The 14947-nt window shown below is 36.6% G+C and overlaps 1 protein-coding gene across 2 annotated transcripts in view; it reads right to left on the reverse strand.

Annotated features, from left to right (window-relative positions):
• Window positions 1-14947, reverse strand: part of BARD1 (BRCA1 associated RING domain 1) — an 83035-nt gene that overhangs the window by 4708 nt on the left and 63380 nt on the right. For both annotated transcript variants that reach the window (XM_059393419.1, XM_059393420.1), the window contains 2 exons: window positions 10884-11016; window positions 10234-10326 (listed from right to left, as the gene is read on the reverse strand). In XM_059393419.1, the coding sequence (XP_059249402.1) occupies window positions 10234-10326; window positions 10884-11016 (226 nt within the window). The remainder of the gene's footprint in view (window positions 1-10233; window positions 10327-10883; window positions 11017-14947) is intronic.

The following is a 14947-nucleotide window of genomic DNA, read 5'->3' on the forward strand; positions in this document are numbered from 1 at the left end:
TATATATATATATATATATATATATATATATATATATAAAATTTTTAGTAACTGCCCACTGTGTAAAAAACTGTCTTTCTAATGGACCTCATATTAAAATATATACTGTATACTGAAAATGAGTCTCACTATTTTTGAGTAGGTCTAAGTATCATACCAGACACAATGCCAGTGTGCGTACATTGCATCATATGCTGTTTCTAATATTTAAAACCAAACTAAAAAAATTAGCAGTCCAGCTCAGTCATGGACTTACCTTAAGCTCATTATTTTACATGTAAATTCTTATTTTTACTTTTTATCACTTAAGCATGTAGTCCCCTTCCTAAATCTCCCTTCCTAACAACACTTGCAGAGCATTCATACCAGTATCGTTAGATGAATGAACATGACAGCATATAAAGCCAAGGACTGAATACTCCTGTAACTACTGTAACAAATGAAGAGCAAATGTCTTAATCACAGAAATAAATGGGCTGGGCTTATGCTTGCTGCTTATCCATTTTACAAATTCATTTGGTTAATTATTTAAAAAAATAATTAAAAAACCATATTTAAAAAAACATATTAAAATGGTATCTATCGATCCTGGCGATATGCTGCTATTAGCTTCAGTCAGCAGATACAGGAACGAGAGAAGTGTAGGATCTGGCAGTCACAGTTAGGGCAGCAGTTCCATGGGAAGACGCCAGTGCTTCTACTGCGTAACTGCCTCAAGTCATAAAATTTACAGCTTTATAGCAGTTGTTCAATAAATTTCTATAGAGTAAGAAAGAAAAATCCGGTGCTCTAATTAGTGCGTTGAATTAAGAATACATTCTTCTGACATTCTCTTATTCTAAGCAACAATCTGCCAACTCTGTCTGTGCTACTTCATTATCAAGAAGAAAGAAAATAAAGCATTTTTCCCTCTGAAAATTAAGGAACAGTGTGTAGGTCTTTAAAAACATGCTTGAATGGTGACTAAGTGTTCTGTTAGTTGCTGTCATAGCATAGAAAACATCAAGAATTTTTTGAAACTTTAGGAGTGACCTCATCTACTCCAAGGGTTGTAATTTCAGTGCCCACAAAGGTAAAACGTGTTATGTAAACATATAAGGAACACGATTTCCAGGGCCAGGAAATCATGGCGACTGTAACCAATAGGAAAATGAACATCATACATAAAGACACAAAACATAAGGAAAAAAAAAGACACAAAACGAAAATGGTTTACTGGACTGAGCTGTCCACCTAAATTGTATTTACTTTGGCCCTTAGACTACCAATCTGAAATGCCCGATGCTTCATCATCTAATCAATCTCTTCATTTCAGATAAGAAACTTAAATCTTTTTTTTTTTAAATTCTATTTATTTATTTGAGAGAGCAAAAGCAGGAGCAGGGGAGGGGCCGAAGGAGAAGGAGAAGCAGACTAGGTGGACCCTAAGCAGGGAGCCTGATCTGCGACTCGATCCCAGGACCCCAGGATGGTGACTTGAACTAAAGGCAGACGCTTAACCAAATGAGCCTCCTTGGTGCCCTGAAACTCAAGTGTTAAGAGATCTAGTCAGTTTTCTCAGTGACACAACTAAGAACAAAAACTCAGATATCTTCAACTCGTAGATCAGTTTTTTAGTCTTTATTCTTCTTTAATCTTTTTTCTTTATTTTATTAAAAAATAAAGCATCTAAGGAAATGTCAGGTATTCTCTAGTCAGATTTAACATATTATACCTCTCTTACAATAAGTCCCATAACCATTCAATAGACAACTAAATAGAAGGATCTTCATTTTTAAGAGATTAACAAAAAAGTGTACCAAATGGCAAGAACTGGCGAATGCCGTGGGAGAGGAGGTGTGGGAATAACATGCATTTGGCTTTGTCTTAGTGAATCATTAAGTTTATTGCTACTCTTTCTCAACACTTACTTATTGACATTTATGATAATTACATATCAATTCAAAACAATTTTCTAGTGAACCTCTTTTGAGATAAACTACCTTGATCTACTAAACAAGTCAAAGAAAAAAAAAAGAAGAAAAGGATAAGATTCTTTCTTTCTTTCTTTTTAAGATTTATTTATTTGACAGAAACAGCAAGAGAGGGAATACAAGCAGGGGGAGTGGTAGAGAGAGAGGCAGGCTTCCCACAGAGCAGAGAGCCCAATAGGGGGCTGGATCTCAGGACCTGTGGTGAGAATCTGAGGCCAAGGCAGAGGCTTAAGCGCTGAGCCACCCAGGCGCCCCGAGGAAAATAGAATGCTTTAAAATAAACTTGCAACAATTTAAATGTGATACGTTAACATCATCAATGGACTTGAAAGAATCTACCTGCCAAAACATTACCAAATTAACAAGTCGAGATAATGGATGGTATTTTAATATTTTATTTACTCAACAGAAGTTAAACTGTAGCAAGAAAGTTCTTAAATCTATCTTCCATGTTAAACAGAATATCAGAGCTTTCATAATATTCATTGACATAAAGTAATCCAAAGTAAACATACACTTATAATCCTTAGTCTCTCTCTATATATATCAATTTTTAAATAGGCCATTTTCCACCAATTAAAAGATACTTCTTAAAACTTAACCAAAAATGTTTTATTTGTAATATTTATTTACTAAAGTTGGTATTATTCCATCATCAGACACTAAAACAGCTTAGCAGAAAGATGGATACTTTTTCTCTCTTTTGAAGAAGTCCAAAGCATATGCAAGACCGCTTACTGGCTTTTCAGCTAATAATTTCCAAACCAAAATGACTTTAAATGAACATGCTATGTTATTTATGTAAACACAGATTTCTACATATGCCAGAATGATACATACATTAAAATGTGTGGAGCCACTATCCTTGTAAAAAAGTTCATATCCTTTCTTCCTTTTCACATGTTCCATTATGTTTTGAGATTTTGACGGATGCTATCACTTTGCAGAGATATAGGAATGAATTACCTCTTTTATTAAAATTCAGACATTCTTTTAGCCCACACATATTCCTGATCATGTCTACCACTTCAGGTAAGCTTTCCTTTGGCCCTGATTTATTACTTTTTTATATACAGGTAAGGAGCCCAATTCCCAAAGTACTGCTTAACTCCAAGTCATTAAAAGTAGCTCTGGCTACCTTAGCAAAGCCTGGAATTTTTGCAAACTAATGCAGCTTATGAATACTGGGCTACAATAATTTTTTAAAAAGAAGCTTGTACTACACAGAAAGGTATTCCTTTATCTTAAATCTCTAGTAACCACTCTTACCTCCTACACCTTGTAATAGCACATATATCAAAAAATGTGTATTTTTTGAACTGATGATGTTTATGAATCTATACTAATCTTAACCACTTTTTTCTAGTTTTAGAAGGGAAAATATAGTTTTAAATCATGGAAATGGGAAGGAGTAGGAAAACTGGTTCCTAAATCCAGTTACATACAAATGACTATAAAATACAATGAAGATGGAATAAAGCTTTAAAACGAAAATCTATTAAATGTCCAAAGTGGGAAACTAAACTTCTATGGAAGGTCACAGAATCTACTCACTTTTGTCAAAACCTAGAGCAGTAAATAAACCCCTATTTTAAAGAACTGCTATTTTTCTGAAGCCACTGGCTATCCATAATTGAAATAGCACTGAAAATCAAAATTAAATATCACTCTCAGCCAACACCTAAGTCCCAAATAAATAAAAGTAAAGAATCAAATATCATTCTATGTCAAAATCAAAAGTCCTAACAAATATATCATTGATCCAAACCGGGTATTTATGAAGCTCAAAGTAACAGTGTATTAGTAAAAAAGACATTGAGAAATTCCCCCTCTGATTCTATTAAAAATGAATATCCAAGCTGTACAAAGAAAATAATTTATTTTTTAAGTGCTTTTCTATTGGACTTTTTAGGGAAAGAAGCTATGATATCACTAAACTTTAGAAAAAAAATCATCACAGGAAAACTTTCACAACAGTGACAAAAACAAGGGAAAAACAACTTACACTCTCCCTGCAATTTCTGAAAACCTGGCACTGGTACAAGAAATAAGCCCAATATTATGAAATGCCACAGTATAGAGTGCAAAGACAATGAAATGAAGGATGAAAATATAAAATAAAAGCTAAATGTATCACTCATGCCATCATAAACTTCTAGACTAGGGATATCAGAAAATGCTATCAGAGTTCATTAAACTTTGTAATTCTATATAAATACCATTAACAACTGGTTATTTCTGGCTACTTTTTAAGCTAGTATTCCAATTACAGACATATTTATATATAATATATTTCTTCATAGGACAGTATGCTGAATTCATTTTACTCAATGCATATTGAAAAGCAGATCAAATTCTACCACAAAAAATATATTATATGCTGTATTGGGGTGGCTGGGTAGCTCAGTCGGTTGAGTGTTTGACTCCTGACTGGCTCAGGTCATGGTCTCAGGGCTATGATCTCAAGGTTGTAAGATCAAATCCTGCCTCAGGCTCTGCACTCAGCCAGGATCTGCTTGAGATTCTCTCCCTCACCCTCTGCCCTTTCCCCTACTCACATAAACTCTCTCTAAAATAAATAAATATATTTAAGTATATAGATATATATTACAGGCTGTATCACAAGATTTTATTAGGCAAAATTTGGGTATAGATTCTAAAACCTCATATTATGAATAATGCCAATATCCCTTTTATTTTTTTAAAGATTTTATATATTTATTTATTTATTTTGAGAGAAAGAGAGCATGAGCGAGCACGTATAAGCAGGGGGAAAACCACAGGGAGAAGGAGAAGCAGACTCCCCACTGAGCAGGGAGCCCAATGTGGGGCTCGATCTCAGGACCCTGAGATCATGACCTGAGCTGATGGCAGCTGCTTACCTGACTGAGCCTCCCAGGTGCCCCCAAATAATCCGCTTTTTTAGAGTTGTGGTTCAAGACTAAACTTCTTTCCTTTTTTTTAAACGCCCCAAATTTTTCCTTAATATAATAATTTAAAAACTCGTATTTGGTGTTCTTTAGTCATACATTTAAATTTTAAGTATGTATATCAGAATTTCTGTTTTGACTGGTAGAACAATCATCACAACAAAACATACCTGCTAGGTCTACAGAACTATACCCAAAAGATTGGGTGTATCTGACTACAGCAAAGCACATACACAAGTGCTAATTCCCATATAAAGACTGACGTCCTTATCCAGCCAATTCATCTTTGGAAAGTTGGAAAAGAAGACAAACTTTCTAAATATCATGACAGCTTGAGAAGCTGAGTTTCTTCCTAGAGCACCTGGATTTCATTTAAAAGACACATGGGGTGTTTTCGTTTTTGTTTTTGTTTTTCAGAGAGAGAGAAAGAGCAAGCGGGGGGAGGGGTTAGGAGAGGGGGTGAGAGAGAATCTCAAGTCGACTCCACCCTGGGCACAGGGCCTGACACATGAGCAGGAGCTCAGTCTCACAACCCAGGTGAAATCAAGTCAGATGCTTAACTGACTGAGACCCGAGGCACCCCAGACACACATTGTTTTTTAAAAATGTCACGAAACAGGCCTCTGCCTATCAATCCACCCGTGTTTTGTCTTGACTGTCCTTTGCCTGTATGCATTCACTCATTTAGATAACATTAAAAGTGAAGAGATAATTGTTTTATGCTTTTTAAAAATTTCAACAACCCTGTTTTTTATAATACTTTTTGTCTTAATAATTATCACATAAAAATATGAAGTTTTTCAGAGAATATAATTTAAACATTTCTTAATTATTTCCGATTTAAGGTTATCCCCCGTATGTCCTGCTATCGGGAATAACAATGAAAATAACTTTTTTCTTTCTTCTGTATTTCTTGCTTAGGACAAATCCTCGGAAGTGGGACTATTAGATCAAAAGATTTTTTTTTTTTTAGTAATTCCTACAGAATCTTTTGTGAAGGATTTCAGTAAACATGAAGTTGCCTATCAATTTTAGTTGATAGAAATGCTTCAGTATATTTATTTTCTTAAAAATTCACAAACTTTGGGGCGCCTGGGTGGCTCAGTGGGTTAAAGCCTCTGCCTTCGGCTCAGGTCATGATCCCAGGGTCCTGGGATCGAGCCCCACATCGGGCTCTTTGCTCAGCAGGGAGCCTGCTTCTTCCCCTCTCTCTCTGCCTGCCTCTCTGCCTACTTGTAATCTCTGTCTGTCAAATAAAATAAAATAAATAAAATCTTTAAAAAAAAAATTCACAAACTTTAAGTAGAACTAAATAGATTCTATTCTATTTTATTGAATAAAATTTAAAGAAATATATTTAAGTATAAGTCTGTTAACCTAAATATGAGGTTATTTATAATATGAGAGGATAAGGATTATCTTAGGTTCGTCCTCCTCAACTAAAACAGAAACAAAAAAAACCCATCCTATTTGGCACTTCCAAAGACACCAGTCCAGAGTAAAATGTTTGGCACATTCCCATGGCAATGCCCTCCACTGCTAAGGACTTTCAAAACTTCTCCAGCAGCTAAACTTAGAGGAGAATGGGAAAGAGGGAGATATTATTAAAGAAAAGAAAAGATGACAGCCATCTGCTCTCCTCTTCACATTGAGATGAGAAGTGAAGAGGCAGAATTAAAAAAAAAAAAAAAAAAGGTCAGGCTAGAGGAAATTTTGAAAGCAGTGTACTAAGAGGAAAGGTCAATAGAAGCTATGTCCTCTTTTTGAAGGTTAGTTTACATGTTTAGGATGTAGTTCCATCGTATTCACACTCTAGAAGGTGAATAAAAATCACTTATTCATGTATCTTCTATTTTTTCATTCTAATCATGTCTTTAATTACCCAGATTCACCCTTGTACGATGATGGTTCTAAGTTGCATGTGACGAATTAGCACCAGAACCAGGACTTAAGCAGGAGCTCAGCTTTACATTTAATCTTAAAGGCACTTTCCTATCTGTTATCTCCCATTTCTGTAGAATATGTATAAAATACGATGAAACAAATGGCTGGCACAACAGTATAGGTAGAGCCTTGTCTCAGAATCTCCACTGGTCTATCCACTAACTGCGACACTGTAATATACTCTTCACATATAATGTGGGAAAATAAGAGACAGTAACCAATTAAGACAAAACATGGTTAAACAGAGAATTTCCAATAGCTAAACTTAGAGAACTTAGAGAACTGTTAATTTGTTTAAATTCATTTGATTTGTTACATTATTTTGGTAATTATCTTCAGAGAAAAGTTTAGATAGAATTTCATCTTCAACCTACTTGGCTTATGGAACGTCCCATGAAAAGATAATACTGAAGTTTCCATATATTTAAACAAGTCAGGATTTTGTCTACTGGCAAGCTAACTGCTATCTTCGACCACAAGACCTACTTTTAATAAATCATAAATCTTTACAATTAATTTTGAAAGCTTTGGTCCATCTCATGTTTCTTCAATACACATTATTTGTTTCAGAAAGTTCTGAATAAATCTGAACATTAAAAAAAAAATCAGGGCGCCTGGGTGGCTCAGTTGGTTAAGCAGCTGCCTTCGGCTCAGGTCATGATCCCAGCGTCCTGGGATCGAGTCCCACATCTGGCTCCTTGCTCGGCAGGGAGCCTGCTTCTCCCTCTGCCTCTGCCTGCCATTCTGTCTGCCTGTGCTTGCTCTCTCTCCCTCCCTCTCTCTGATAAACAAACAAACAAATAAATAAATAAATAAAGAATCAAACTGACGTGTCTGATACAAAAACAAAAACAACAAAGTGAGAAATATATATTAGGACAGAAAGTATTTGCAGTTTCTTGTCTTCTCTTGATAAACCCAGTTACTATTTACAGTAATTGTCCCAAACCCTGACCCTACTTCTCTCTGGATTCTTTGTTAGAAAGTACAAGAATATGAACTTTTAAAGAGATCTCATACGACAAGAGCACTGGGTGGCTCAGTGGGTTAAGCATCTGTCTTTGGCTCAGGTCATGATCAAAGGGTCCTGGGATGAAACCATGTGAGGCTCCTGCTCAGCAGGGAACCTGCTTCTCCTTCTCCCTCTGCCTCTGCCTGCTGCTCTGCCTGCTTTTGCCCCCCACCCATCTGTGTGTCTAATAAATAAGTAAATAAATCTTTTAAAAAATAAAAAATTTTTAAAATTAAAAGAAAAAAAGAGATTCCACACATCCTGGAGGGTGTTATTCACCACTGAGAGCATCCCCAAATAGCACACTACTGAGTCAGCTTGAGTCCATCGTGATTCTATAAAAATGACAGGCCAAGCCATTAAAATGATAAAACTTCCATTTCCTAAAGAAGGCAGATTTTATGGAAATGAATCATGTAGCCTGTATATTTAACCAGATACAAGTTAAGCATATTCACAAGAACAAGACTTAACTGGCAATGCCTTAACATTCAAAATTTCACATGCCTTCTTTATTGTTAAGACTTTGTTATTACGAAAATCTGTTCCTTCCCACAACCACTGGCAAAGCCTCTGGAGTAGGTTCGGTGAAACAGCATCTACAGTCATAAAACCAAATGTTTTAAACACTGAGACCTAGTAAGACTTACCACAGATTAAAAAGGGAAAAGAAATTCAAAAGTAAGAATGAGACAGAAGGGGAAACTTTTGGGCGGGGGGGTATGTACATAATCAGTCAATCCGACCGCTTATCATACTCCTTGAACTGGTGGTCATAACCAGGCCAGACTAATCACAGATAGGATGATCAGAGACAAGTGACAGTGCTGGTCACAGACTTAGCTGGATCTGACCCAGCAGTGGAGACGGGCATCACAAGGACAGGAGTAGTTGCATTTAAAAAGGACATGAATACCAATTACTAAAGGGAAACTGTTCTACAAACCAAATTAATTTCAAACTAGAGATCAAATTAATAACAATTAAGATCTTGATAAATCAAGTATTTCTACCATAAAAACTTCAAAGCACAAAGCCATAACATGGAGTTTTTAAAAACTAATTCTAATCCAATCTTTGCTTCCTAAAAAGAACATTTCATTAAAAATACTGGTTATCCTTTATTAACTTTTTAATTTGGAATAATTAATCACAGGAAGATACACAGAAATGTGCAGGGAAGTCCCATGCGCCCTTCCTCTGGTGTCCAATCTAACTCCCTATATGCAGTTAGATCACAGGATCAAAACCAAGAATTTGACACGAACACAATCCATTGAGCTTCTTCAGATTTTATCAGTTATACATGCACTCCGGTCTGTGTGTGCGCACAGGCATGCAGATCTGTACAGTGCAAACACGTACGCAGCCCTGTGCGATGTAACCACCGCCAGGATCAAGATACTCACCCCCATCATCACAAGACCCCTGTGCACCCCTTTACCGCCATTATTCTCTTCTAAAAATTAGTTCAAAAGACAGGTATACCCACTGTCCAATTTTAGCCATTGTATGCAAAGCAGATACTTTAGCTAATGACGAATAGGAAATAACCCTGTATGAGCTTTTTCTCTGAAGTCCAAAGTGAATCCAAGGATAAGTAAAGCAAGTAAGTGAGAGGAGGGAAGGTAAAAGGCAGTTCTCAGAGTAGTGGTGCTTGACCATCAACAAGAAGCAGGTAAGGACAATACAGCTGCAGCAGAGGTGTGGGTAACAGCCGGTGTAATTGCTCCAAATCAGGTTAGTACAAGGCAGTCTAAACTTCCAACAGTTTCCAAAAATACACTGGATCAGCTAAGAAAGCATACACAGTTTTTAGAAATCATAAAGCGAGGGGTGGCTGGATGGCTCAGGAGGTTAAGCATCTGACTCCTGGTTTCAGCTCAGGTCATGATCTTAGGTGGTGAGATCGAGCCCCAGGTTAGGCTCCACACTGGGCATATAGCCTGCTTAAGACTCTCTCCCTCTCCCTCTATTCCTTACCCACCCCTAAAAAAAAAAATCTTAAAACAAAAGCCTTAAACTATTTCATATCATGGTAGTATATTTTAAACATGTGTTTATTAAGTTAAATATATCGTAACAATGATATGTATTGCTTAAGCTTCAAAGTCTACTATATAATACATTTATTCTTTATTAAAATAGTTCATAGTGTATAAAAAAAGACTTTAAAAAAGACTAAAAAGCATTTCTGTGGTCACATCAAGAACATCTAGATGGTACCAATAATAGAAGCTTTTTCAAAATGCAGTGACTAACCAGAGGTTAAAAAAAAAAAAGGTCCTTAAATAATTATTGGCAGTAGAGTACCACACAAAATGAAATTAGTCAACTTAATTCATTCTGTCATTCTCCCAAGTCCAGTACTTACATTCAAATTTTAAGATCCAACATCCATTGAGAATCCCAAGCATACATTTTAGGGTACTTTGAACTGTATCCCCAGGAACAATGACATGAGTCACTAGAACACAAAAAAAAAAAAAAAAAAGAGAGAGAGAGAGAGAGAAAGAGAGAAACAAAGATATAAACCAAAATAATTCTCCAACTATTATAATCTGTACCTCATAATCTGGATTTTCTTCAAAAGCAACAATCTTTATACTACTTTTTAAATTTAATATCATTCTCCATCCTAGCCAACAACATGAAAAATCAGATCATAAACCAAGAAACTTAAAGCCATATTAGCAAACATATTTTTCTCTTATTTTCAAACTGTAACTAAGAATTAAAGCGTTACATTGCACACAATTTATTTGTCATGAGTGAACTCAAAAGTTTGCCTTTCTGATGCAGTTCTGTCCCAAAATATGTGCAAAGCTTTAAACTTCTATTTCCTAACTAAATTGGGCCTATAAGTAGTTTATAACTATAAACACATTTTTGACATATTACAAGATTCAAAGTATACTGCCGATCCCCAATGGTTAAGACATATAAATTATCAAGGGAGGTCTACAAAGGGATTACTTATTTAAAATTTTTTTGAACCAAAAGTAAGTATATAAATCTCCTCACCTGTATTGTCAAATTCAGCACATTTTTTAGCCTTAAGAATTGCTGCAAGCTCACTGAGCATTTTTTGCTGTTCTGAAGAAAGTCCACTGCCTATAAGCACAAGAGGTCCATCCCTACGCTGACCAGTGTTCGTCTGTTAAGGGAGATACCACAGAGTTAAAATCATTTAAAGACTAGAGAAAGATATTAAATGACTTGCACTTGATAGAAGCTTGAGACTCTGTTCTTATCTTCCTTTATCTAGTAATTCCCCACAATTTCCATCAAATTGTCACTCAGAGCCTTAATGCTCAATACATTTTATTAGTCCTTTATTTTTTCCCCAATAAAACGCTATTTGGAATAGCAATCTAAATCCAGGGCATCTTGTTTTCTTGATTCTACATCGGATCTCTGTAGGGTTTTACAACTTCATTCTGTCACTAGGAAGCCTTTTTTTTCTTAAGTAACCCAAAACACTAAAAAAATATCAATTCCCTATCTCCCCTCCACTAACTTATTCCACTAAAGTTAAAACTCAGTTTGGTCTTTTTATTTTAAACTGAGATTATGTGAAAAATCAAAGAACACTAAAGCTTCTAATTGCACTGAGCTCAAAAATCGCAAACAAACTCTTAACATCAAAATAGCTACCTACTAAAACCAAGAAAATTAAAAGAGACAAGGAAATACAAAAGTTAGATCAGATTCACCAACAGTAATAACTCAACATAGCTCATGAAAAGTAAAGAACTGCTCTAACAATGACCAATATTTTCACTTGAAGAGAAAGATACAGAACTTACATGAGACAACGAGAACAAAAATAAAGAGAAGACACCAATGGGTAGAATTTGAGATTAGAAGTGAAAGATTCAGGATGCCTGGGTGGCTCAGTTGGTTAAGCTGCTGCCTTCGGCTTGGGTCATGATCCCAGCATCCTGGGATCGAGTCCCACATTGGGCTCCTTGCTCAGCAGAGAGCCTGCTTCTCCCTCTGCCTGCTACTCTGAGTACCTGTGCGCTGGCTCGCTCTCTCTCTCTCTCTCTGACAAATAAATAAATAAAATCTTAAAAAAAAGAAAAGTGAAAGATTCAAAGAAACAATGAGATGGATAATACCTCCAACACCAGCCAACAGGACTTAACAAATGGAATTGGAATGAGAGTTAGCCACAAGCTATCTGATACAAGACAAGCAATGACCCAGCAAAGAAGAAAAGAAAAAGCAAATCATCACCACAGTATTAGAGGACAAAAAGCCAAACATAGTACTGTAATTTTCAAATAAAAGACATAGGGCCCTCTGACATGTGTGACTTTATATGCAGAGGATTTTCCTGGATTGTCAAAAGCTCTAAAGAACACGAGTGAAACACTGAAGGTATGATCACTAGCAGAGTTCAACATCTAGATTCAAGAAAATTTTGTATTTAAATATTCACTTTACATATCAGAGTAGTGATGATTCAGTCTGATGCCCTACAGTGAAACATCTAAGTTGTTTAGCTACATCTATAAACAGATCGAACTCATTCACTGAAATCTATTGATGGATTCTACTACTTATTAGGCAAGTATGTATACAAGATTTTTTAAGAGATTTCTATAAAAGGTTTTTTTTTAATGGCAATATTTAGCACTTAAAAGTTCAGTTTCCTGAATTACTTATTTATATAAGGTTCAAGGGGTAAAGGTTTTACTGGACAAGTTTACACACATTTACATCATATTTCTATATATGTATCTTCCCTATTCTCTAAGTTGTAAGGTGATGTAACCATGTCTAACCTAAACATTAAATATTCCTTAAGATGGAAATAGTGCGGTACACTTTACGGATCATCATCACTAAATAATAGTAAAAAATAGTAATTCAAAAATTATAGTTATAATTATACAAGGAAGTGCCACAAAAATAGCTCTAAATGCAACACATTGCTTTCTAATTTATATAACTCTACTTCAGCTAAATGAGTTCTCTGCACAAAACACAAGAGTGAAAAGATATCAATTCTAAATATAGCATATGATACTATTTCCATCAACCCCAGAAAAAGCACCAAAGTGGGTCAAGCATTTTCCTATCATAGTTTCTACATTTGAATAAAAAATAGAAACTGGCACTAATTTCTCATAGTTAAGAAATACTATTTAGAAAAAAAAAAAAAAAGCAAACGGTCATCAAAGCTACACATTTGATTTGGAACAGGAGGTAAGGGGTGGGCAAGGAATTTGGTTAGAATAAACAAAGATCTTAGGATCACGAGGTTCAAAAGATGTTCAGAAAATATCCCATGGGTTCAGTACCTTGATTTTCTAGATATTTGTTACTATGTAAAATGACATTAAATAAACTTTTTTATAAAAAAGATTTTATTTATTTATTTGAGAGAGGGCGAGAGAGAAAGAATAAGCACAAGCAGGAGGGCGGGCAGAGAGAGAGGGGAAAGCAGGTTCCCTCCCGAACAGGGAGCCTACCAAGGGGGCTTCATCGCAGGACCCTGGGATCATGACCTGAGCTGAAGGCAGGTGCTTAACCCACTGAGCCACCCAGGCGCCCCATGTGTCTCCATCTTCATTCTTGCATTGAAGCTCCAACCTAGCCAAGACCACAATATCCCCAAGCGCCTGAAACACTTGACTGATAGATTCCAGACACCCAGTAAGTATTTGTCAGATACGTGAACACATTTACCATCACGCCTGCATTGCTGTTTCTCTTAGAGCTGATAAACATTTCTCAATACCCATGCCATTCTCTTCAGGCCCTGAGATAAGGAGGTACATTCTAAGAAATAAAAATTCAGAGTCTTGGATCTGTTGGTATCTGCGCACTTGGCTGTGGGGATGTAAGAACAACAGAGGAAAAAATCCGATAAAATAAAAATATATTTTGCCAGATTAGGGGTACGGGAAAAGAAAGCCAGGTTGGGAGGACAGGAAGGCACTTTGCCATGTAAGCTATGGCAGTACAGAGCCCTCCCTGATAGGACTACCCCAGGGTTGGATGCCCTGTGTACACCCAGCTCCTTGCAACTGTTCCTGGCAGAGAAGACAGCCAGCGTAGAGGACCTGGAATCGGAACGTGTTTGGTGGATTCAAGAAACAGTGAGGCAGCCCAACGTGGCTGAAAAAGAGGGAGTGAAAGGGAGTCTGGCAGCAGCTGAGGGAAGAAATTCCAGAAAGACACAACCCTTTCAACTTAGGACTTCCATCCATTATCTCTTCCTTAGCCAAGAACCTACCACCACGATAGTAAGGAAGGATATTCTCAGGCCATGTCCGTGTGACATGGGGAAAACATAAGTCTCTTACATTTAATAAAAACACAACGGTAACTGGACAGTCGAACCGAGAGGAGGATAACCAATTTCCTCTTCTCTGAAGGACAGCACCACTTTCACACTCCAACAATCCCATAATGACATCTTATTTTTGACACATTTAAAACAATTCTTCTCCAGCTTTTCATAAAAGCAACACTGACAAATGACAATTTGGTTCTTAGTTGTATGTTCTGCCAGGAGAGTCCAAGTCCAAATGAATAAAATAAATGCCAATTTATTTTGCCATATTAAGTGTGAGGGGACTGAAGGGGTACTGACCTAAGATATAAGAAACTCAAGTTCTAACTGATCCATTCAAATAAAAAAAACAAACTTGCTTTTTCTTTTTTTGTCATGGCTCCTCAACCATGAGCAAATCAGACTAGGTTTCAGCGTTCTCATTTGTAAGCTAAGAAAATTAAACTGCTGATTTCTACATTCTCTTTCAGTTCATTATCAAAATGCCAGCTTGGTGCCCACTGCAGAGCTGACATCCAGGAGGAGGAGGAGACAGAGAGTTCTCAGGGTACAAAGGTAACTGACCTGCGACAGCACCTACGGCCCTCTTCTGTACCTCGGCTCACCTCCTCATCCTCAACAATGAGATCAATCACTGTGCCACTGCCCTCACTAGACAAGACGTGCAGGGCCTCTGCGCACAGACCTCAACTCATGCCCTTCTCTCATCTTCCCCTGTCTTGTTCGTTGCAAGGTGCCCGTCACACGCCTCTTGAAAACCCACTTCTCTCCCTGCCCA

The sequence above is a fragment of the Mustela nigripes genome, chromosome 3 (genome assembly GCF_022355385.1).
Source record: "Mustela nigripes isolate SB6536 chromosome 3, MUSNIG.SB6536, whole genome shotgun sequence".
Lineage (NCBI taxonomy): Eukaryota > Metazoa > Chordata > Mammalia > Carnivora > Mustelidae > Mustela > Mustela nigripes.